The sequence below is a fragment of the Falco punctatus genome, assembly GCF_963210335.1.
Source record: "Falco punctatus genome assembly, chromosome: 9".
In the NCBI taxonomy this organism is placed as follows: Eukaryota; Metazoa; Chordata; class Aves; order Falconiformes; family Falconidae; genus Falco; species Falco punctatus.
Genome location: NC_137589.1, coordinates 49,427,444 through 49,451,785, shown reverse-complemented (window position 1 = coordinate 49,451,785; position 24,342 = coordinate 49,427,444). Strand labels below are relative to the sequence as shown.

General features: G+C 52.2%; 1 protein-coding gene across 2 annotated transcripts; it reads right to left on the bottom strand.

The window, feature by feature from the left end:
• Positions 1-10: 10 nt before the first annotated feature.
• Positions 11-24,262, bottom strand: TPRN (taperin). Of its 2 annotated transcripts, none has more exons than XM_080402058.1 (4): positions 18,891-24,262; positions 4,623-4,803; positions 4,241-4,371; positions 11-3,854 (listed from the first exon to the last, which is right to left on the bottom strand). In XM_080402058.1, the coding sequence occupies exons 1-4, from the start codon at positions 20,970-20,972 to the stop codon at positions 3,792-3,794; spliced, it is 2,457 nt and encodes an 818-aa protein (XP_080258184.1). In that variant the 5' UTR covers positions 20,973-24,262; the 3' UTR covers positions 11-3,791. The 2 variants fall into 2 exon arrangements, with proteins under 2 accessions (XP_080258184.1, XP_080258185.1); XM_080402059.1 differs by having other exon boundaries at positions 4,241-4,368.
• Between the last annotated feature and the right edge of the window lie 80 nt (positions 24,263-24,342).

Genomic DNA, 24,342 nt, shown 5'->3' with positions numbered 1-24,342 from the left:
CCCCCCAGCCTACAAATGAATTCATGTTTATTGAAATCAAAAGGCGCTCACAGCAGGTAGAACGCAGAGGCGGTTCGGAGGGGAAAGGCAGGCGCCCTGCACACACACCAGCAACAAAGTTCCTCCCCTGGGGGTGTACATCTGTCCGGAATCACACTCCTTGCCTTCCCCCAGCCCCAGCAGCCGCAGGAGTTCACTTTCTTCCACAGACAAGATGACAAGATCCCACCACCATGTGCTACCGGTGTCTCATCCACCTCTCCTCCGACCACTCAGCCGTTCCCACAAGGTTATAGAAACGTAAGTGATCTTTGGGACTACAACCCCACTCTCATGTTTTGTTAGTTGTCTACTGCGTTAAAACTTTAAACAGTAAGGACAGGCAGCAATATCTCTTAAACCCATTTGTAGCCTTGCTTCCTAGAGCATAAGCGGGAATGTTAGATTATGTACAGTATAAGCTAAAAATAGGAGAAAATGAATACAAAATTTAGTCTGAATTAAGGTCATTGTGGAGTTGAGTTAGTCTTGAAGGAAGAAACAAAGTGTGCCATTTTAACAGTGGAAGATGGTTGAAAATGGGTCAGCTGAGCATGATTTCATACAGATCTAAAAAGCCCAGGTATCAACATCTCCCTTTAAAACAAACAAGCAAAAAACCAACCCAAAAATTCACCCCACAGCCCGCTTCAGGAAGTTCTTTGCCTTGTGCTCCAAGGGAGGTAAATTGCTTAAGGTGTTTCATACTCCCAATACGGGCACGAACCAGAGAAATTCCTCCACCATGAGATGGGACGACACGTCGCTGAGAATTAGATATTGTAAGGGCTGGAGAAGCCCTCTTACTGCAAGATAGATCAGCTGAACTCAGAGGGAACTCAGAAACAGTTTATGTAAAAATAAAACTATTTTTATTTCTTTCTTTCCCAGATACTGCAAAGTTCTCAGACGTTGCTAGATGTCCTGAAGGGAGAAACTGCGAATGCTGGTAAAGCCAGTGAGCCGCAAAGCACTTCAAAAGGAAAAAAAGAGAAACAAGCACGTGGACAAAAGCATTCCTAAACTTGTTCTTCAGCCTGGAAAGTCCTGTTGGTCTGGGACAGCTGCTGTTCTGTCTGGTACAAGGATGCCACATTTAATCGAAGTCTTTGTTTTGCAAAAGTAAATTTTCCTTTCAGATGCACTTTGGTATTCATGAGAGATCTACTAAAGTGTATCAATGCTAGAGATCAGGGTAGGCATCTACTTTAGTTTGAGCACAGAGATACTGAAGCGTATCCCAGGAGGTGACTTATCAGCTAACGCTTCAGCCCTCAAAACCACTTTCACCTTGCTCTGCCAAGAGCAAGCTAGTAAAGAGTTCATCTGGAACAGCCAGGGATTCAAGAACAAAGCCGGGAAGCGCAAAGGCAGCACCCAACGAGGTGCAAGTCACAGCTGCAAGGTAAAGCGGGCAAATTGGAGGAAGGAGTAGAGAAGTGAGCAGCACGCCAGGCAGGGCACCACGTCCTCCTCTTGAGAAGCACACTCTGTACTCCCATGCCTCCACTGAGCCTGTCCTAACCAGGCAAGTTGTTCTCAGTGCTAACTCACCGAGAACAGCACACAGAGTACCAGAGCAGCAGTTTAGTTGGCTCAAGTCAGTGGAACAAGCTGCAGGATGTTGTTGGCTTTAGTGTTCCTCATTGACCCATAGCAGAATGAAGTCGGGACTAGTACAGGCACCTTGTCCCCAACTTTTAATTACAAGTAGCTTTTACTTTACCACGTGCAGTTTTATTAAGTTGCAAATCTAGAAATAGGGCTGCCTTAAACCGGCCTGAGCTTTTCCACAGTGCAAGATGCTCACCGGCACCTTTTCTGCTAGAAAAGCTGTGCATAACCTTGTCTTCCAACATAGTCCCTGATCTCCTTTGGCTGCATGCACAGCTACTGGCTGCAGGTACTGCTCAGTATTTAACTCTGCATACCTGATAACTTACTCATCCCTTAAGTCTAGCAGTCACTAGCAGTCCTGCATTTTTCCTCATTCCACCCCCGCCTCAGCATCTTGTCCTGAACTATTTCATTAGCAGGAGGAGCCTTAGCACATGGGATTCATTGCCATTTCCATGGTACTCGCGTCATGTCACAGGCAGATGTGCTGCCAGCCACACAATTCTCCCAGAAGGTCACACAGGGAGCAGATCTTGAGCCAGCTTGAAAAGGCCAAGCCTTAGAAGTGCAAGGAGGCAGAAAGTATTCCCCAGTGGCCCTTCCAGCCAAAGTCTAACAAACTGCTGAGTATCTCAGTATTATTTTTTTTTTTTGCATTATCGTTCCAGCAATATTTAGGCACTCAAGGCAGAAAAGAACAGCTAGAAATAGGTATATCCTAACATTTAGTCCTGACCGTATTTTTCAGCGGAACAACCTTCCTCCTGCTGCTACAATACACACCAAAACAAGCGCAAGTTATGAAGAGTATTTTCACTTCATAGACCAGCGTCACCTTGAACAGACTTTCATCATCTGTATAAAATAGACAAAGTAATAAATGTATCAAATTTACTCAAAGATAACAGCCTATTCCTTTGGACAGAGCTACATGCTGGGGTACCACTCATTTCATAAAGCCCAAAGAGGCTGTATCTATTCCAACTGCATCTCTTTTAATCCCAGAAGTACAAATCATATTAGCAGCAGTGTTCCATCTTTTCCAGAGTGCAATTTTGACCCTGAGTTTACAGTAGTAGAAGACTTAAATGGAAAGGTCTGACAGATTCCTTTGCATATTGGCTGCATTAAACAATTACAATAGAACTATAAAAATCCTAGGAAAAAACAACAACATATTCCTTGTCCAAGTTCTGCAGAAGGAAGGGAGTTAAATTTCCCTCCTGTGCTTTGCACTGGAGGAGCGAAGCAAGCATGGCTAGAAGGAAGCCTCCCTGCCAACCGAGGCAGATGACTCTTGGGCCTGGCCCCCTTAGATGCTGGAACAAAGCAACAAGAGGAACCGGCAAAGTGGAGCACAACCAGCAGGTCCTAGAGACTGGATGCCAGAGCTGGATACGGACAGATCAAAGCTATGGCCAATGTTTGGGAATTGTCAAGAGGCTCAAGCTAGTCTGGACTATAGATAGTGCAAAAATGTCACCTAGAGCTAAAGGCATATATTCCCTTCCCATCCCTCACACAGTGATTCCTTCACAAGTACATAACTGGCACGTTAATTCCATGATGGTTCAGCGAAACTAGACCCAGACACATGCTGAGAACCATGAACCTTCAATGGTTTTCCAAACTGACACCCAATCTAGCTGTCAAATCACGACGATGACTGTGAATCCAGCTAACTGCCCAGATACTCCCAGCGCCCCAGCTCCAGAACTGTTCTCCACTGGGGCCTCTGATGGGAGGTGTGTTACAAAAGCTGTCTAGACCCCACACAGTGCCTGGATGAGTGGACTCAGAAAAGTACTGAGAGAACCAACATCCATCCCGGGATTACATAGCTGTTGTGAAGATGCTTGCCTAATTGGCAGCTGATCTTGAACAAGGAATATGCAAGGCCACAGGTAGAATAAATCATATGCCTTAAAAGTGGTAGTTAGGTCCCAGAATCCAGTGCAAATATTCTCCGAAGATGCCTGACAGCATCTAGTCCACCCTTGGCATCAGGATCCATCGAAAACTGTGGTGAGGGAGGGACCCAGAAGCTTATTTCTGTGGTGCTTGCAGGGACATTCGGAAGGTGCACTGACACGTTTTGTCCAGCGGCCGCTGCTGCAGGCTAGAAGATGAAGCGATCAAAAATAGAGAGCAGGCTCACTGCTGAAATCGGAGAGTCCGCCCTTCTCTGCTGGGGTGAGCTGTGGAGAAAGCAGAGTTGACATGGACGTGTCATCAAAGCCAAAGCAAATGAGCACCCACACCTCTGGACGGTGAAGGCTGTATTGACATCTTGCCCAGGGCTAACAAGTGCATTTAATTGCCCCCTCCAAACATGCCCTGGAGTATAAAGTGTGCCAGCTGCATTAAGTCTCCTTTACATGTACAGGGAGAGGCAGGTCTGCTAGCGGCAGTGGGACCTTGCCTTGATCCCTTTGTGAGCGGTGGCACGCCTCCCTGGGCAGCAAACACAAACACAGGTGTTCAGCAGAAGGCACAGCCCATCCCATCCACTGCCCAGACCAACCCAAGCAACAGATAAGAGCACAGCAGGACAAAGCCAAGACTTGCTGATTTGAGGTCTCACCATCACTTGGTTCCCATGGGAATCAGCTTCCTTTGGGAGGCGCCCCTCCGCAGCAGGCATCTCCTCATACTTCTGCTCCTGCCACTCACTGAACTTCACAGAGTGCTTTGGGGTGTAGCTGGATAAATCTGCTGGAAGAACAAACCTGACGTAAATACTTCTCAGCACCCCAAAAGGAAGTGGGATCAGGAGCCCGGCATGGCAGCTGCCCATCTGCAGTTCCCCACTCTGGTTCGAGCCCTGTCCCCACTAAGCCTCAGTTCTGCCATCAGCTAGCAGGAGTAGCTGCCATCAGATTTCCACCCGTGTGGAGCCCCGTAAGGGTCTGCAGGAAACATGGACAGTGTCAGACACCACAGCGCCAACACAGTGCCTCACTCACCTGAGTTAGGTGTATTGGGATGCAAAGTGCTATTTGGGCGTGGAATGTACAAGGTTCGAGATTTGTCCTCCTCCGGTTCAGAAGCATGTCCTTCCTCTTCTTCCTCTTCCTCTGCCAGTGAGCTCTCCGAAGGGTACTCAAACATGGTCTGCAAACTTGTCTCATTGAAAGAGATCTTCATCTAGACAACAGCAAAGGAGAATTATCAGAAAGCAGTGTAAGAAACCATTGATCCCAACACCTGCTCTGGCAAAGGCTACCTCCCATGCCGGGTTTAAAGGAGCCATTGCACGTGTCCCCCCTTCCCCCATATGCCTTGCCTAATCTCTTATCATGCTGACAGAAACCATGAGGGCAGACAGATAAATAGATGGGATGGAGGCAGGAGGCTGAGAGGTCAACATTACCTCTGGCGTTTTGCCCTGGCACATACTTTGCCATCATCTGACACCGATGCACAGCAGCCAGGAGTTGCTGGCATGTCGCTTCAGAGGGACCAGTGTTCCCAAGGAAGAAAGGGAAGCACCCACATGTTGGAAAATGACATTGCTAATGCCTGCCAACTCGTTTGTGTACCCATGCTCTAGACAACAGAAGCATCAGTGATCAGGACAACATTTTTGAGAGGCCATCCTGGCAAAAAGCTATTTAAGCTAGATACAACCAGGGTTTAATACCAGAATTGGTAAGATGCAAGCAGCTAAAGAAGAGATGGTAACAACTGGTAGTAGAGAGGGAAAATACCAGACAAGTGGGCGGCCCTTAAAGGTTCTGTTTTGAAAACACTTTTATTTAGTATTGTCATTAATGACCTTTGCACAATAGCTGGGAGACTGAGAAATGAAGATGACTCAAACATGGGAGTTCAAGGGAAAACCAGAATGTTATGGGTAATGAAGAAAACTGGCGAGCAAGAACACTAGAAATGGAATGATGTTTAAGACTAACATCTCTTAGAGGAAGGGTTGATCACCTGTGAATAACCAGGAAAGAAAATTTCAGGTTGGCTACAGGACTGTAATCATCATTAGGATGCTGCTTAAATAAACCGGGAATAAAGCAAGGCATTTCCGCTGGAATAGGGCCTGTCTGGCTCCATCCCCCTTCTAATACCCAGCAGGTAGGGGAAAGCAGCAACTGGGACTCCCCCCTTCTCTCCTCCAGGCTGAACAAACCAGCCCCCTCAGCTTCTCCATGTATCCCACTTCCTCTAGCCCCAGGAGCACTTTGGTAGCCTCCGCTGGACTTGCTCCAGTTTCTCTGCATCCATCCTGTAGCAGGACACCCAAAACCAGACGCAAGTCCAGATGTCCTCTTCCAAGTTGAAAGGAAAAGCTGTGTGAAGGGGTTGTTCCCCTGCAGCCTTACATGTCCTAATCATTGCTCAGAAGATCTGGTTACAAGTCATCTCAAGCGGTGGAGAAGAGACTCAGTCTGCTTACAGCAGCAAAAATGAAGGCTGAGAAAGAGCACAACAGCCCTTGGTAAATACACCAAGAAAATAAACACCAAGGAGCAGAAAAGAACTGCTGATGCCAGCATACAACAGACAAACAAGGAGGATAAGCTTGCCAGGAATAAATTTATGCCAAAAGTAGGGAAGTATCTAGCCAATGCAGATCGAGGTTCAGGAGCAGCTCCCCCAAAGGCTGTTGAGATCCCTTTCCTTCTAACTACAAGTAAAATTGAGCTAAGAGTGTTATGACCAGAATTAAAAAGACATGGTTGCTTGTGACAGTCGGTAGGAGCAGGATGGTTCAGAATATCACTTTTGATGCTGTGTAGTAACTGGCAAGAAGAAAGTGCAGCACATTGGCCCCATGTGCCCTAGCTGCAATTTCCCTCATACACAAAACACCCCACGGGCTGAGAAACAGCACGTGGCCCCAAGTAGCTACCGAACAACCACGCATGCTGCCCAGATGCATTTATTTCTTGCTCTTAGGGGGAGCTTAAATCAAATGTGGGTAACAGAGTGAGTACCTAATGCCCCCTCCGCACTGCAGATACACACAGTGGAGCTGTGTGTTACTCTGCCTAAGTACGGGATGTACCTTGGACGCAGGCTGGCTCCTCTCCCCATGCTCCCAGGAGAAGGCAGGATGGAAACAGCAGAGAGGGCAGCCAGCTGCCTTTCCCCAATCCTGCCCCAGCCTTGGCCAGAGCCATTCTGACCTTCTCCAGATGACACATGGGGAGAGGAACGATTATATTACAGAGAAAAGGGGTTGGAATATAACAGCCCTGAAGATCAGAGCATCCCAGTTGCTGTTCCCTGAATTTGTCACCCCTGCTGCTGACCTAGATGCTCCCTGATCCGAGCCAGGCAGCGGAGCGGGCAGAGGCTGGTCACAATGTGGTGCCTGTATTGCGGGACGAGCCACGCTGCCAGGCACGAAGGCCATGAGGGTGGAGGTGCCCAGGGCTCCTGGAAGCTCAGAAGCTATCCCCGAACCAGACACGGCACACAGGCTGCTTACTGGTGCTGGCCACTGCGCTGGAGGGCAAGCAGTACTTGGCTAAACAGGGAAAATAAAGGGGACAGGAGGGACATGCTTTGGTTTTACAATTCAAGCTTGGGAGATGGATCTAAGTTTTCCTTGTTTTCTGCTGTTGTGAGGAAATCTCTACGAGAAATGACTTTGAGTTCAATTTGGACCAAAGCTGCATGCAGTGCAGGAGAAGAATGGAGCTTCACCTGGGAATAAAACCAAGGAGTAGAAAGCAGCAGAAATGACCAGGAGACACTCCTGCAGCACCCAGAGGCAACACCCCAACCTAAGCCCTGAACCAGAGCAGCTCCCACTTGCCCACAGCCAATTCAGCCTGGGCCACGCTCCCTCCCAGAGCCAGGCTGGGTGCCCGGCAGAACGCGCTGCCACCAGGGTTCCTCCAGTACCCGCTGTCCAAGGCAGTAGAAAGAGCAATCATTAACCGCAGCGGTGCCAGCCCCACGCTGCCAGGGCCCCAGCCCGGGGGAGAGCTCCCAACAAGATAATTTGCTGCTTCAGCAACAGCTCCGGGTGGGCCAGCACCACCTACACGAAGGCTGACACCAGGCAGTCCTGCTTGGCCTGAGTGCACCTCGGTGCAAGCCCTCCCACCCCAAAACCACGTTGACTTACTCCTTAGTAGCATCCCACCCCCCTGCACCCAGTGCCACTGCTGCCAAGAAGCTGGAAGAGCCCTATGGCCACTCTGCAACAAAGCACCCAGACGCACCCAGGTCAAGCAAACACCAGAGGAACAGCTCAGTGCTAGCACAGGGCTGGACTCCAGCAAACGGGCTCTGCAGGAGCAGCTGTCTTCCCCGCACCCACACACACTCCCTGGGCACTCGGTCAGCCCTGCCCATGCAGAGCGAGCACCCCAAAACTCAAGGCGATAAACCTGCCGTGGCATCGCCTGGGTTCCTCCTGCAAGCTGCTCTCCCCGAGCATGAGGTGGTTTCGGGGGAAGCGCAGAGCAGCTCTGCTTGATGCAACAGAGGATGGAGGGCAACTTATTCAGAGCTAGGGGACACGTGGGACAACACAGCTGCCTTAAGAAACCCTCTGAGCAGCTCACAAGCAGCACTGAGCACTGTTTGTAGGGAGCACAAGCAGATTCAGTCCCAGGAACAACCTAAACAGAAAAATCAAGAGGCCAGTACTGGCACAGCCAGCAGGTTTGCACAGCCAGCATCCCCTTGCCAGCCTATATAGACTTCTGTGGAAACACAAAAGGCGACAGGGGTTGTTTTCTTTAGAAGAAAAAACACATCCCAGAAGAGCCAAGCACACTCGAGCCCAGCCAGAGAGCTCTGCTCACCATGTCTCAGCAGCGCTTCCTCCATTTCTGCCCCAGCAGCAGCTGCCAGTTGTGGCAAGGGAGACTTTTGCACCTTTCAGCCGTGGATGTTTGCAGGGATTTGTCACTATTTGCTCAGCTGAATGCTTCACACCCAGAACTGTGTCACAAAAACAGGGTCCAACCCAAACCAATATATCTATATATTAATACTCTGCTCAGCAGAGCCACACTGGGAAGGATAAGGCAGGCTTTTCAGGGAGTGTTGTGCTCTTCGGCCGCCAGATTCTTGCGGCCATTGCAAAAATCATTTATTCATTTGCTAGGATTTGAACAGTAATGAGTAACAGAGTATCCAGGAAAAAGAAGCCAGGGTAAACACTGCCCAACAAGCATCAATCCAAGTAGTCATACAGGGCTCGCTCAGAAAAGAAAAAAAAAAAAAAGAAAAGTTATTCTTGTTTCAGGGCATGCAGTTTGTCAAGACCCCAGTCTGCACTCAGACCAGCCACGAAAGAGCTCCCATGTACAGAGACATATTAGAGATAAAAATAACCAGTTTACAGAAACCAACCAACGTCAGAAAAAAGCTCACTCCCAGAAGCTGAGGCGGAAAGCCTGTAAGACTCTACAGTTAATGAAAGAGCAAACACCCGATGGCTTTTCACAAACCAGGGTATCTCCGTAAGTCTCAGGAGCAAATCATGGGGTTAATCTGCATCAACTCCAGAAGCAAACTCTTTAGTGTGGCTTTTCTCTTCTCCATCCATTATCACATTTGCTTCTTGGCAGATGTGGCAAAGCCAAAGTGATAATGTAAGGTGTTTTTTACACCTTTTAAACAGGAACTTCTTTGGCAATCCAATTCCTCACCTTACAAATAGTACGGGGAAAAAAAATTGTTCTAGGCATTAAAAGAGAAAAAAAAATATCACCCTTTAACTATATTGCAGTGAGGAGAGTCGGTTGATCCCCATCATAGCAGTCTACAGTGAAAACGCTTGGGCTCAATTCCCCTTCCCCACAGGGCGACTGGGAACAGCCGTCTTCCAAACCCGTGGCTCTTGCAGGAGGCTGTAAGGGGCACCACTGCCGTCCCCACTCAGTGTGGAGGAGCCGGATGGCATCGCAAGTCAAGAAGCACAAACTGGAGTTTATTCCTGCCCCTGCCAACACCACACAGTGCTGCCAGCATGTCCAAACCCGCCGCGCTGCTGCTGCAGGCTAGGTAAGAGGGCAGCGGCTGCTGCGTGGCAGTAAGAGGGACATAGCAATTTTTCAGTAACATGTGAAGTACCTGGGTAGTATAACCAAGATGCAAACAGCTGAGTAGCACCAGGGATCAAGACTTGTTCTTTTTGGGTACTAGTTTTCCTCTGAACATCCTCTTGCCCCAAGCAATATAATCCTGAAATGACAAATTCAGGGACTGCGCTGACTGCCTAGGACACGCATGGATTGCCAATGTGCTGCTGAGCGTGATTTAAAGCAGCTTTTCACACCTGGTCAATCAAATGCCTCCTCCTCTCTCAGCAAAAGCAGTGGGAGGGTTTCGGCTGATATCTGCCAGAAGGGCGGACAACAATTTCAGCATGAATACAAAAGAGTGAGTGATAACTCCTGAGAGAGCAAGCGTGAACAAAATCAGTGTTCTGAAGAACCTTGTGCTTCTGAGCAGTCTTACACTGAGCTTTGCTCCATTCACTGCTGCGCCGATCATCTAAAGGTTTAGTCAACGAGACGAAAGCACAAGCCATCACACCAGATACCTGAAAACTACAGCAGGACTCAGCCGGGAGTGCATCAGGAAGCCTGCTGATACAGAGCATCCCATGAGGTTTGTCAGAAAGGGCCCCCAGGCTGGGCAGGAAAGCTCCTCCAGCACCAAAACCCACTCAGTAGGTTGGTGGAGGCTCTGCCCAGCGGAGCTCAGGACCTGTGTGAAAAGGAAGGTCTCTTCCCAAAGGGCAACCTCCCAGCTCCACGCTGCCATCGGGTGAGAGGGAAGGTCCCTGCCCAGACAAATAACTGCTTGTGAGACTAGAACCAGAAGGCAGAAGCACATTCTTTGTGGTAGCCAAAGATCCCCAGAGTGTTTACCCTGGCCTTTCCATCTGGCCCAGCCTGACCATTCTCACAGATCAGCAGATTTAGTACAAGGAGGTAGAGAAGCAGCTCATAAACTGCATACCTCTGTGTGGACCTGCATTTTTTTCATAACCACCTGCAGACCACTCCCCTGGGATGCAGTTTCTCTCTGAAACCTTTAGATAAAGGATTTTTGGGGAAATGAGCTATTTCACAGGAGTTAGCAATGAGCTTATCTACATGCCTGTACTTGTCCTGAAAGCATAGTCATGAGTCAGCCGGGTGGCTGCAGTAGCATCAGCAGACTACCAAGGCATTTGCTATCATTTGGCAGAAGATAAGGAGCTTTTGCACCTCTAAAGTGTTTCCTTGACACAGTAGGAAAGGGTTTTCCCCTGACAGGTACCCCTAGGAATGGAGGGGACTTGAGGCTTGGTTCCTATACCAGATTAACCCTGTACTGCTATGGCTGAAGCAGCCCAAGTATGCCCAGAAAAATGCAGACAGCACTTCAGCAATGTACTTTTCTGTAATTCTGTACAACAAGAAGAGTTTTGGGGCACAGGTGTTGGCTGCTCCACCACAGGCTCACTTGATCATGCTTTTCCAAGAAGGGTTTCCTAAGAGTAACACTGAGCTCTGCTCAACCATTAACTGCATCACAGAGTTAGTTACTGAATAGAGCCAGCAGCGCTAAAGATTTACAGCAGTAACATGTCAAGTAAGCACTGTGCTGCTGGCAAAGGCGAGGTTGCCTCCAGGATCGCATCCCAGCTCCCAAGCCACAAGGCAAAACAAGAAAGTCTCCATTTACAAGGCAACCCACAAAGCCAGCTCTGTGTAATCAATATGCTGAAGCACATGGTAGATAGCAGCAATGCATGGAGATTCGAAATATTAAACTCCTTGTACAAGACACAAGGAAGTTTCAAATTCCTGATGAGAAGTGACAGGGTAGGGGCAGTCCCGGAGAGCATCACAAGGCAGGCAGCTTTGTTAACTCTTCCCTTGACTGTGTCGGGCAAGAAGAAATTCCAGTGCCCAAACAACCACAGGGCAGTTGCGACTCCCAGTCTGACACAGTACAAAGCAGCTATTCACCCCAGGATTCCTTCGCACATCTGCAGACAGAGGACCCGGAGCCTTCCACCGTTTAACAAGCAATTCAACTATTACTTTACTTGGCCTTTAAGAATCGCACAAATCTCCCTACATATACGAAACAAACCTCATCTGAATACACAAAGAGAGCAGGCATAAACAAAATACAATTAGTGTCAAGACTTTGTATCTTCATAAACAACACACAAAACTCCCAAACAGTGGAGGATTCTGCTTTACAGGCGACTCTGAGGATACAATTTGTGGTTACAACACGGCACAACGCTGGGAGATGCCACCCACAAACATTTCTGTGCAACCGAGACTGACCAGAGCAGTCCAACAAATACCTCGCTTTGGTGCAAGTGAACAGTCTCCAGCTGGAACGGGACAGATGGAGCATCATTTCCTGGGAAATATGGGGAGGCTGGGAACAGAATTACTTCCCATCCTGGCAAGGAGCTCATTCTAGACTTCAGGACCAAAAGGCTTCAGTGATGTGAACGGTATTAGCAGCACAACGGAGATCATGTCTCTCTTTCTCTGGACTACTAACATGCAAAAGATACTTCCTCGAAGAGAAGTGACTAAGTGCAGCAAGTTCACCATGAGGCTTACAGATATGCCCTCAGAACTGCATTTTCACTAGCTACAAGCTACACAATTTCCCTAACCACACCAGTGTTTTGTTCTCCTAATGTCTGAGGTATTTTCTTCAGCTTGCCTGTAGTCCTTCCACTGCCTACAAAACAGCAGCTCCATCCTGCTGAGTTCCCAAGATCACCTGAAGGGCACTTCTCAGAAACATCAGCACCGAGTTCCTTTAGTCCACGTTTTCCCAGGATGTTTGTGAAGTTTCTCTGTGTGATACAGATGCTCCACATGACTCTCCCTACACATGCTGTCCAAACAGTGATAGCGTCACAGCTTCACTGCGTGCCCACATCCCACTGCAGTCACTAGGAAGAGTCTGAGTTTGTAAACAGATTTTAAATTGCCCAGGTTTTGCTCGGGGGGGGGGGGGGGAGCGAGCGCAACCCCAGAGGTGAAGGAGCTGCTGCTGCAATAGCTGCTACCGAAGTTTCCTTTACGGCCACTGAAACCTGGAAACTAAACATTTGAATTTTTCCTACCGTTTCCCACATATAACACAGACAAGCAGGACCCCTGCCCTAGCCAGCCTGAGTGTTTTCTTTCCCAGCCCTTCTCAGGAACAACCACGTACTGGAAAAAGAGTGGAGAGGAAAACCCAAACCCAAGAAAACCTCAATACTTGAGATGGAGGGAAATTATAAACAGTATCCAATCTGGTCCACCGATTAAGGAAACCGATCAAGATAACGTTAACTTTAATCCATATGATTAGAATCCAAAGCACAAAGCACTCCAAATCTCCTCTCAAGCTCTCCGGTGGGCTGAGCCCTGGGCACGTCCTAACCAGCTTCAAAGGCTGGCTCGTCTCTTATTTGCGTAAGAGTTTCTATTTTAGCTCTTCTGCCCCGTTCCCCGTGCTGCCCACAGCAGCAGGCAAGCAGGGGACGGGAGGAGGAGAACCAGGGGGAATTTGGGAACACTGTGGCATGAGGTGAAGCGTGGGAACAGCAAGGCCATGGAGAATCTCAGTCACAGAAAATTGCCCACTACGGAGATGAGATACGCACGACTCATCTGCTCTGCCAGGGGTTTAGTGAAACAAAAGTACCAGCACTCAAAGAGCTGGCAGGCAGCGGAGAAACAAAAAACCACCTACTTCCCCACCAAAAGCCTCAAGTGCAGCTGGTGAGGTGGTTTAAAAACTATAATCACAACAAGATCCTGATTTCTGGAGTCTTCAGGCATCAACATCACAGGCTAAAAAATTAGCAGAATCAGAAAGGCCAGGGAAATGTACCGCCTGGGTAAAACAGCCTGCTCACATCTGACAGCTAATGGAAATCACCGCCGCAGGGCAGGGACCACACCTGATCGTCCAAGACACTTATTTTCTGAGCGGGACTTGTCACTGCTGACCTCATCTACCAAAAATTCAATACATCCAAGTCAGATACATACTACAGCCCCTCCTTAAAGGTGGCAGATGTATCTGCGCCAGCAGAGCACAGCCACGAGACAGTAAATAGAACAGGAGCACGCAGCTCTGTGAGAGCTAAAGAACACAAATCTTGGTCCTGACCGCCTCAAAACACAGAGACGAAGGAATCCAAGTAACTTTTGCAGGGAGATTTTTTGCTTCTACCACCAGGTTAATTTATTTGTGTTATGGCTAATTTATTTGTGATATACCTTGCAAAAAAGTACTTCAGGCAGTCACTAGTATTTAGATTCCACACTGTGCAGACTTGCTCCAAACAGGTCTGGGCAACAGCTGGGAGTGCTCGTCCCTGCCAGCCTCTCGAGCCTACACTGCGTTCTCAGAGGAGAACTCCAGCAGAACTGAGCAGATAGAAAGCTACACAGCAAGAAGTTCAGCAGGTTAGACCAACAAAAATGCTGCCCAATCCTGCCCAGGATGACAAGCTGAAGGATGCTTAAAATATTTTTTTAACAGACATTCAAGCGGGCATTCAGAAGCCACATTCAGGCATTATGCAGCTCAAAACATTAGAAAATGGACCATGCTAAAGTCCATGTAGGCTGGAACATTTTGAGGTTCAGCTGAACATCTTTGAAGACAATTGCACAAAGAAGCAGGAAAGCATGAGACTCCGGCTGTTTGGATCCCACCAACCTCATTCTTGTAAGCCCTGTTCACACAAGGCTGCAGCTTACCTTCCAGCACTCAGCAAATTGCCAACTGTGACAAGCAAAAAACATCAAAACCATCAACAACCTGATGTCTGTTGGCTCTCAAGTCCTGTTATTTACAGGACTTCGAGTGGCCTGGCCAAAAGTCACTTTTCCCGTGGGATCCTCAAGAGGTACCAGGTCCTGGAGAGGATAAACAGTGTGACCTGCAGTGAACTGCAGGAGTGGCAAGACATAAGCAAGGAGCACAGCTGGGGTAAATTCTGTACGCACAGGACCTTCACGGGAGGGTCCAGCCACCAACAACATTAGAACATGGAGCCTAAAGACAGAGAGATGACTTCTCAGGGCACCAGCTGGCTCAGCAGTTTGCAGCCCTTTTCAATCACTCGCTCCAACATGCCAGTCACATGTGTCACAGAAACCTAGATTTCTATCTTGCTGACAGCTTTATTGTATGTTATCCCGGCAGGTAACCAAGCCAAGATTGATTCTTGTCAGCTCAGCTGAGTTAGATTTTATCCTCCGAGATCCCAAAGATCCACATCCTGCAGCAAAGCCTTCCCTTCCTCCCGGGGCTGCCATCAGACTGAAGCGCCTTTATTTCTTCTGTAATAACAGAGTACAAAGATGAGCACTGAACAGAGGTCACCAACAGCGCTCTGCATCCTCTTCCCTACTCCTTCTTTAGAATAAAGGTCAGTAGGTCTCCTTCCACTCCTGCACACGTATCCTGTCCTCACTGCCAGAGCTGACAGCTCAGCCAGCCTCCTCCAGCAGCTGCCCAGTGCTCTGCTTGAAACCCAGCATGTCCGTTCAAAGCTGCAAACGTGCACTTAGTTTTCAAATTAAGTCGCGCCCCCCCCCGCCACCCCAGCTTTATCTGAACTAACCATGATACTGCTTGGAGAGAGGTCTCAGAACAGCCACAGAGTAGATGAACAGTTCTGAAGAGCATCTTAACACCCGTAGGGCAACAAGAGCTCAAACTCCCCACCCACACGGGCAGCCCAGGATGAGCACAGCTGGGGCTCTGCCCTCCGCCTGCAAATCTTGATCGTGTCCCACCATACACAACCCCACGTTCACCCTCCCAGCCCTGGGTGAATGACGACTGTCCCTCGCTCTAGTTGCACAAGAGAGCTGGGAACCCATTTTTTATTTTGCCACAGGCACAGCGTTTCTCTCCCTCCCCCAGCTCAAGATCCAGCTCCAACCCCAAAACAAACGGCTGCTTTGCATATTTGAAGCATCTGGAGGGAGCAATAAAGCTGTTTTTCCTGAAAGGCCATGAACACCAGCAGCATCCTTCAGGCCACAGCAAAGTCCCAAGCCCCACAGCCGCCATCAGCAGCCATGTGGCCAAGAGCGGGGAGAGCTGGAGCTGTCTCCGTGCAGACCAGAGCAGCACTGGAACCCCCTCCTGTCCCATCCCAGCTACCCTCCCACCCCAAAAAGCCACCAAGGATGTGGACCAGATGATGTGGACCAAGTCAGCTCCGTTTTGCTGGCATCTCCACCAGTCAGGCAATCAGTGGCCAGACACGGGGATGGAAAAGGGAGGCTGAATATCCACATTTGAAGAAAAACACAATTTGCATCTCACAGAACAATCAGTCTAACTGTCACCACCAGCTCTCTCCCTCCTAACAAACCATTAGCCCTGCCTGTAGGCACAGACACCCGTAGATCTGCAGGAACATGGCATTTCCCAGCTGCGTTAGACCTGCTGTTTATCTTGCCCAGATTCCTGCTGGGCATCAGCAAGCAGATGAAGTTTTCCAAGTCATCAGAGTTTCACTACACACCATTTTCTTGAGCCTGAAGCATACTTAAAGACCTTTCAGCAAATCCAAGGTAAGGTTTGGAAAAGAAGATGCTCAGCAGGAGGTGGGCTCACCCAGCAGGTCTGCCTGGAGAGAATCACCCCAAAAGACCTGGGTAGCTCCTCACTGAAACCGGCATCAGGTTTGATTTTGATACCCCCAAAAAGAGAAAGGGACATCGGTTTTACCAAAGAACTTCAGCTTCCAGCTCACAGGAAATGTCTACTTCTGCCCAACTCAGGCCAAAATAAAGATTCTGAAAAACCTGACGTAGCTACAAAACAGAACCCTTGTTTTTGGCCGGTTGTCTTGGTGACACACAGCAATCTCCTGGGAAGATACCAAGGAATGCATCCCAATACTAGCTCCTTCCTTTTCAGGCATCAACACTCAGCCTTATTACCCAGAGCAAAAGCCACAAACATCCTCTAGGTTAAGAGTAAACAGGAATCTTTCCATTTGCTACAGCTTCTCCTGAACTCTGGCAACCAAGTGAAACTCCACGCTTGCCACCCCTAGCAGGAAGGGAACTGACAGAAAACCTAGTGTTTCTCCCACTACATTGCCACATTTAGTTTTACAGAGAAATGTCTGTCTCTACTACTTCTCCTTAAGCTGGAACTTGCTATCCGAAGGGTCCCCATTTTTTTCAGTTTCCTGACCCCTGCCATGTAACAGGCAGTTCCTCCTTTGCCTTTTAACATGTCTCTTCTCAGAAACCAGATTTTAATGCAAGTTCTCATACAGGACACACTCCCTGTATAATTCTGTGAACGTCATTACAGTTGTATACGCATCTTGGGGTATTTAGCGCGCTTCATCTTCAGAGTGCCTGCAGAGTGGGCTAGTTAATGCTGTTAAGCTGTTAAGAACATAGGCGGAGAAGCTACATGACCTGCCCAATGTCACACAAACCCACCACTGAACAGACAGAACAGCTGTCAACCAATTTCAAAGAATCCTGTGACATTTTAGGTTGGGAAAGGACTCGGGAGGTCACTAGCCCAAACCCCTGCTCCAAGCATGTCTGAGCTGATCAGTTGCTCAAGGCTCTCCCCAGGCAACTTTCACATAGCTCCAAGGACGGTGATGCCACTACTTCTCTGGGTTCCTGTTCCAGTGTTTGACCAACCTTAAACAATTCAGTTGCCACACCAGCCTTGTCCTCCTCTCCCCGCCTTTTGTACTGTTAAGGACAGCTTCCCCAGCAGGCTATTTAATTAGTTTGCTTGCTTGAGGCTTTATTCTTTTATCAGCAAGGCTGCTGCCCCACCACCACTCTGCACAGAGAAATCACCTCCTCTGGCTGCATCAGAAGCCGGACCTACCTAAGAGTGGTTGTCCCACAAGGTCTCCTCTCTATTCTCTGCTACACCCTGAGTATCCATAACTCTAACACGCTGTCTTGCTATTTTCAGCATCTATACCACATGCCTGATTTGGTGTAAATGAATATCGCAAACTGAACTGAGCAGACCCAAAGAAAACAGCTGGAAGGAGTGCAAGCCAGCAGGTATTTGAGCAGCAGAACAACTCCAGTCTGACCAAGCATTTCCCTGTAGGAGGACAGGGAAAAACTGCAGGAGCGCTGAGGGAGAATCGACTCTGCTGCTCATTTACTTATTCTGGATTTCATGGTGCTCATGCTCCAGATCTGCTACCTGCATTAGTAGTACAATCATATTAATACAAACTGCGTGCTGTTACGAAGGAACTTAACATTAAGCCACGAGAAACAGCACTCCCTGTCTCCCTTCTAAATGAGATGCACCTTGTTCAAAAGATTTCCTCAAATTATAATGCTCAGTGCCTCGGGCAACCATGTGGATTCAGTCCATCAAATATTTAGTCGATATAGGTAACGGAACATGAAACAACTCTTCCCACTATGGAAAAACATGGCACGTTGCAGACCTAGAAATCTGGATTTGTCACCTCGGTGTGCTGCTTTCAGAGCTGAACAATTCATGCCTACTCCTCCGGTGCAGGAAAATACCCTGTTCTTTCAGCACGGCTTTACCACAGCCAGATGCACTGGGCCAAGCTATAGAAAGATTAATTCTCAACGTAAGGCTCACAAGGTTCTAGGTTAGCTCCCAGGCAGTGAGAAAACCTGGTATTTGCTCCAAAGACACTTGGAACAATTGTCATCTGGTCTTCAGAGATGTAGCTGCACAGCCAGAACGAGCAGCCAGGTGGTATAATCCTCTCAAGGGGGGTTAAGTTGTTGCTGATCTCTTTCTGCCTAATAGAGACCTAATTCTTGAGCCTCTATCAATAGATCACTAATGCGGGGAAGACACCAATGCCACACCGCCCGTGGCACTGTCACGAGCCGGGCAGCGGCCACAGGGAGCTCAACGTGTCCAACACCCACCAGACACAGTGAGCAGAGCTAGAGAGGGGTCAAGTCCGCAGCAGTTCAAACCAGGCAGCTCACCTCGATTTTCTAAATACCTGAAACACTTTCTGTTATTATACCTCCAAGAAGCGACTGTGGGAGAGGACCTGCAGTTATCACGGGCCATATCCCACCCTCACCCACCCGGCGGACCAGCACCCAACGCCCACTCCGTGGGAGCAAGCCTCTGGCTCTCTAACAGACCAGAGAAGCACTGCCCGTCATCCCACCCGGGCACCTCACAGAAAGCCAAGCCAAAAGCAGTCCCAAGCTGCTCTCAGCCCGGCTGCTGAGCGCAGAGGCACCCCAGGCAGTTACCTTCTTGCGGTGAGAGCCCGTCTTGCTCATGCAGGACCTCTCCAGGGACAGGTACCCCCCAATCACTTCGATCTCGTTCACCGTGGGGTAGCGCTTTTTATGGGACACTCCTGGTTGGGGCCCATCAGCGTTCTCTGCGACTTTGCTTTTTCCCTTGCTATCCTCCTCCTCATCCTCCTCCTCCCGCTGTGGCCTTCCACCGGCATCAGTGAGAGCCTGCAGCCCCGGGGCAACGGGCTTCCTTTTGGGCACGACAGTGAAGGTGCTGCCTCCCCTCTGGTGGGGGGCAGAGTGTGGTCTGTAGAGGGGCACGGAGGAGAACTCCATCTCCAGGTGAGGGCCAGCTCCTCCAGGCTGATCCACCAAGCTCCCCGTCCTCGCAGCCGAGCTGGCCCTGGGCGAGAGCTCCCCGCTGTCCAGCTCCACAATGTCATCGATGTAAGTCACCGGTACCGAGGGATCCAGAGGCGATGGCGGGGCAGCGACAGGCTCTTCCTGCTCCGGGGCAGGGGCCCGCGGGGGCTCCTTCAGTGCCTTCTCCTCGGGGGACGGCGGCCCGGTGCTGGCGCTGGGGGCCGGGGGCAGAGCCGGGCCGCCCTCCCGGTGGGGCACGAAGAGGAAGGAATTGCGTGAATTGAGGCGCAGCTTGGCCAGGGCCTGCGCCTGAAGGTCGTGGGCTGGGATGGCGGCCAGGTCGGGCTTGGGGGCTGGGTGGATTTCAAAGGAGCCCCCGGCCCGGGGGGCAGAGGCGGAGAGCGGCTGCACGGAGCCGGTGGCACTGGGGGCACTGGGTGCCAGGGTGGCACTGGGTGCCAGGGTGGCACTGGGCGCAGGTGACAGGGCCGCTTCAGCCTCCTCCGGCTTTGGCCTCCTGGCGTTGGCTCTGGCGTGGGGAGCGCTGGGCGATGGCACTGGCGGTCCCTGGGGCGGTGCGGGGCGGCCTGCGGCCGGGGCACGGGGCTCGGGGATGCGGCCGCCCGGGGGCAGGCCCCGGGGCGTGACGGTGAAGGAGTTGGAGCCGATCTTGTGGAGAAAGCAGTTGGCCTGGGGGGCTGCGGCCTTGGGGGGGGCTGGCACCGCCTGGGGGGCTGAGGGCCGGGGGGCAGCCGGGGCTGCCGCGGCCTTGGTGGGGGCTGGGACTGCCTGGGGGGCCGCGGGCTGCGGGGTGACAGCCTGGGGGGTGGCAGCGCAGGGGGGAGCCAGGGCTGCCTGGGGGGCGATGGCCTGGGAGGAAGCCAAGGGGGCCGGGGGCTGCGGGGTGACGGCCTGGGGGGAAGCCAAGGGGGCCGGGGGCTGCGGGGTGACGGCCCGGGGGGCAGCCGGGGGTGGCGGGGCAGCGGGCGGGGGGGCGGCCGGCACCGGGGGTGCAGCCCGGGGGGCAGCCGGCGGCGGCCGCGGAGATGCCGGTCGCGCCTTCGGGGCCGAGGCGCGGGGGGAGCCGGGTCCCACCTGCGGGGGGGCGGCCGCCCCGCCCGGACCGAGCCCGCTCAGCGCCTCCCCGCCGCGGCGGCGGCGGCCCCGCGGCCGCTGCCCGAACTTCTCCAGGAGGCGGCTGACGGTGCCCGGCTCGGCCGCCTCGGGCTCGGCCGCCTCGTAGATGACGACCTGGTCGGCGCGGATCTCGGCGAGCGCGGCGCCGCGGCGGGCCAGCAGCTCCCGCAGCGGGTCGGGGCCGGCGGCCGGGTCCCGGCGGCGGCCGGGCGGCGCGTCCCCCTCGGCGAAGCAGCCGGCGGCGTCGGGCTGGGACTCGATGATGAGGATGTTGTCGGCGCGGATGGTGCGGATTCCGGGCACGGCGCTGTACAGCTCCAGCAGCTGCTGCAGCGGCCGCGCCGCCGCCGGGCCGTGCCGGGGCAGCCCCTGCCGCAGCCGCCGCCGCTCGCTCTCCAGCCGCATGAAGGGGTTCTCCCGCAGCGGGCCCAGGCTCTCCGCCACCACCAGCCGCTCCCCCGCCGGGGGCTCCGGCTCGCCGCCGGCCGCCCCGGCCAGCTTGGCCCGCTTTCGCTCCAGGATCTCCCGCTTCCAGGCGGGCTGCGCCCGCGGCCCGAGCCCGAGCCCGAGCGGCGGCTCCGCGCTGCTCATGGCGGCGGCCCAGGGGACACTGCGCCGCCCGCCGCCGCCGCCCGCCGCACCTGAGCGGGGCCCCGCCGCCGGCCGCAGCACCGCCCCCGGGCCGCCCTCGGCGGGGCGGGCGCCGGGACAGGGCGGGCGCCGGGGGGGGGGGACCCTGCGGGGGACGGGCGGCACCGTCCGGCTGGCCTTGGTGACGCGGCCTCCGCCCCGGGGCCGGTGCCCGCGCCCGCCCCTCACGCTCCGGGGCTCCAGCCGAGGCGGAACGGGGCGAAAGCGGCCCCGGGGGGTCGCGGCGGGGCACAGCCGGGGTCCGGGCGTGGGCAGCCGCCGCGGCCGGGGGGGCGGTGGGCGCCGGGGGCCGAGCCGGGCCTGTCGGGGGCGTTTGTGGGAGAGCTGGGGGCTCGGGAGTTTGATGGAAGAGCTGCGGACTTGGAGTGCTTTAGGGAGAGCTGGAGACTGGGGAATCTTTTAGGGAGAGCTGGGAACTTGGGAGTATTTTAGGGAGAGCTGGAGGCTCAGGAGCGTTTTTTGGAGAGCTGGAGTGTTCAAGGCGGAGCTGGAGACTCAGCAGCGTTTTTGGGCGAGCGGGGGACTCGGGAGCTTTTCAGAGAGAGCTGGGGACCAGTGGCGGTTTCCACAGCACATTTTTCCTGCCGCCTTCACTCCCCTGCGCCAGCCGCTTGTTGGGCACAGAGGTGCGGGGGACACGCTGCGGCAGCGTTATTTCCAGGCAGCGCCTGTTATCAGCTGCCAGCAGGTTTCTTTGGGAAGTCTGGCCATCGGGGAAGTGATCGCCCGATACTCAGGACTTTCCACGCCTCCAGTAACGCTCTGTGCCGAAATGCTCGGCCCAGAAGGTGTGGGGGACATGGCATGCTGTGACGTAAATAACCTTTGGCCAGAGCTTGCCGAGGTCCCATCCTGCCTGGGAGCTGCGGAGCCGCACCCCGGCGTGCTGAGCTGCTCCGACATGAGCCAACTTCACCATGTGCCAGGCGGGCTGCTGTAAACACAGGTGTGCTTAGGGGAAGGAGCACCGTGTCCTGCTGATAAGGCTCTTACCTTTGCACTCCTGACCCAGAACAGAGCAACTGCACCTTCTTCAAACGATACCTGGAAACAATACTACTGAAAATAGTAGCTTGTTGCCAAAGCTGCCCGTGTGCCGGGAGCCGTGCAATGCCCAGGTGTGCTGTGCGCAGCAGGAGCTGCTCTGCTGCAAGCCAGCAAACCAGAGCTAAATGGAAGGAGGCAACTCTTTGCTTAAGTAACGCAAGGGTGATATAAAGTTTGCACATGACCCACTGTACTCGGCTGAAGCAGAGGTCCACAGTGCACCGTCCCGCCTCCTGGCCCCCGCCGTGCCCGCAGCAGTTGCCCGGGTTGACGATAAAGGCTGGGCAAGCGGGTAAGTGACATTTCCCCGCCTCTGGTGATTCATGGCTCAGGCACGTACAGAGCCAACAATGTGCCTTTGTAGTCTGAGATCTCAATGGATTTCTCTTTCGTGGTCTTGTGTGGTTGGCTTTTGAGCCTGTGTAAAGCCCGTAAATCCTGAAATAATGAATCCCAGTTTATCTGCACCTGGCGCAAAGAAAACGCCTCCCTTTGTGGGGATCGAACCTGACAGCTGCTAGTTTCGCTGCATGCCCGCCTGCCTTTGTAACAAAAAAATAAATCCAGCCATTATTCATCGCCTCCCCTGCCAGTCAAGATTTGAGAGCCTTCTATCCTTTCTGTCAACTGTTTCTTTCCTAGGCTGAGCGTTAAGAACTGGACAGTGAAACTTGGCCGGCAAGCGAGCGCTTTGCAGCTAATCCCCTGCGTTGCTGTATTTACACCCACTGTTAACCCCAGAGCAGTGCCCGAGTGCTGTTATTAAGAGGCTCCCGGGAATCCCGCTCAGTGCTCACATTTTGGCACAGGAACAAATGCTCGATTACAAAACCCAGGTGTGATGATGGCAGGGGGCATACAAAGAATACAAGGGTGTGATGGCAGAGTGCCACTGGGTAGCATGAGCATGAGTTTCTGGTGTCCCAGCAGTGCCGGGGCACAGCTGATGTGGCTGCAGAGCTGGCAGCGGACTATGGCATACGCAACACGTCAGTACCAGGCGTGGCACATACTGCTGGCAACTGCAGGATCTGCTGGGACAACCCCCAGTACAGCCAGGTGATAAGGGAACAGGGAAGGAGCAGGGCCCAGCAGGACTTGGAGATGCATGATTTCACCTTAAACCCCTGCAAGACATCTCAGTTCCTCGCCCTTTGGCAGCGCAGAGCAGAACTCCACCCGCACAGCTCCCGGCCTGCGTTTGTGTCCATCACACAGACACAGAGCACAACGGGAGGGTGAAGAAGGTGATAGGTAAAAATAATCTGATCTAACTGGGCTTCTGCAGCAAAGGCTGCAGAAGATAATACAAAAAAATAGACTGACTTTCTGGCCACCAGGTACTCTGGGCACCAATGTTGCTGTAAAGGCCTTAGGGAGAACAGTGGCTGGGTTTCTGGCCAGAAGTGGTGGTGAGGGATTAAAAGTGATTTCCGTCATCTGTCCCACTGCTGAGACAGATACGGCACGTCCCACCCCACTGCGGTGATGGCACAAGGAGAAGGATGTCTCCAAATGAGGAGAATGCAGAAATGAAGGGTGATTGATCCCAGCATTGATGAAAACTGCCTCACATGACAGAGTTGTCCAGCCAGTTTCTCTCCGCCTCTGCTCAGAGGGGCTGCAGTTACCACATCTAACGGGAGATGGACATGCAGGTGACTGTCAGCACTGGAGATAAAGGGGGAAATGGCAGCTGGGAGTTCAAGCCAGACCTGCTCACTTCAGCAATTAAGTCAAACAGACCTGCCACAAAGAAGGTGGCTTATCCAAATTCAATGCCTTTTGCCCTCCTGGGGACGTGCTTTCTTCTGGAGCTGGTCTGTTTTCTCCAGAGGGGTTTAGCCTCACTTGAATTTCTCCAGGGCTCTGTTTATCAGTGACTAGGATGTTGCTCAGAGATTGGCCTTCCTCCCAGGAAAAGGCACAATGCTTAATGCTCTCTAAGTTCCTTAGCGACCCAGTCGATACTAAACTGCAGATAAGTGCCAGAACTGTACTATCCCTGTCACTGGATTTGTGCCTCTCAGATGGCCCCTTGTTTAAAGCATCAAGAGTTGTTACCTTCCTCCCCTTTTAACTGCAGCTGGGTCTCTTGCACATCTGGAGCTCTTGCTCTTGAGTTTTCAGCATTTCCCTCGCTGCTGCCATTCAGGGATGCCCAGTGCCTCTATCTCCCTCACCTGCCAGCACAGCAAAGCATCTGCCAAGTGGCTTTTCCTGGGTCTGTAAAAGCCAGAGAACAACAAAAATAAACCAAACA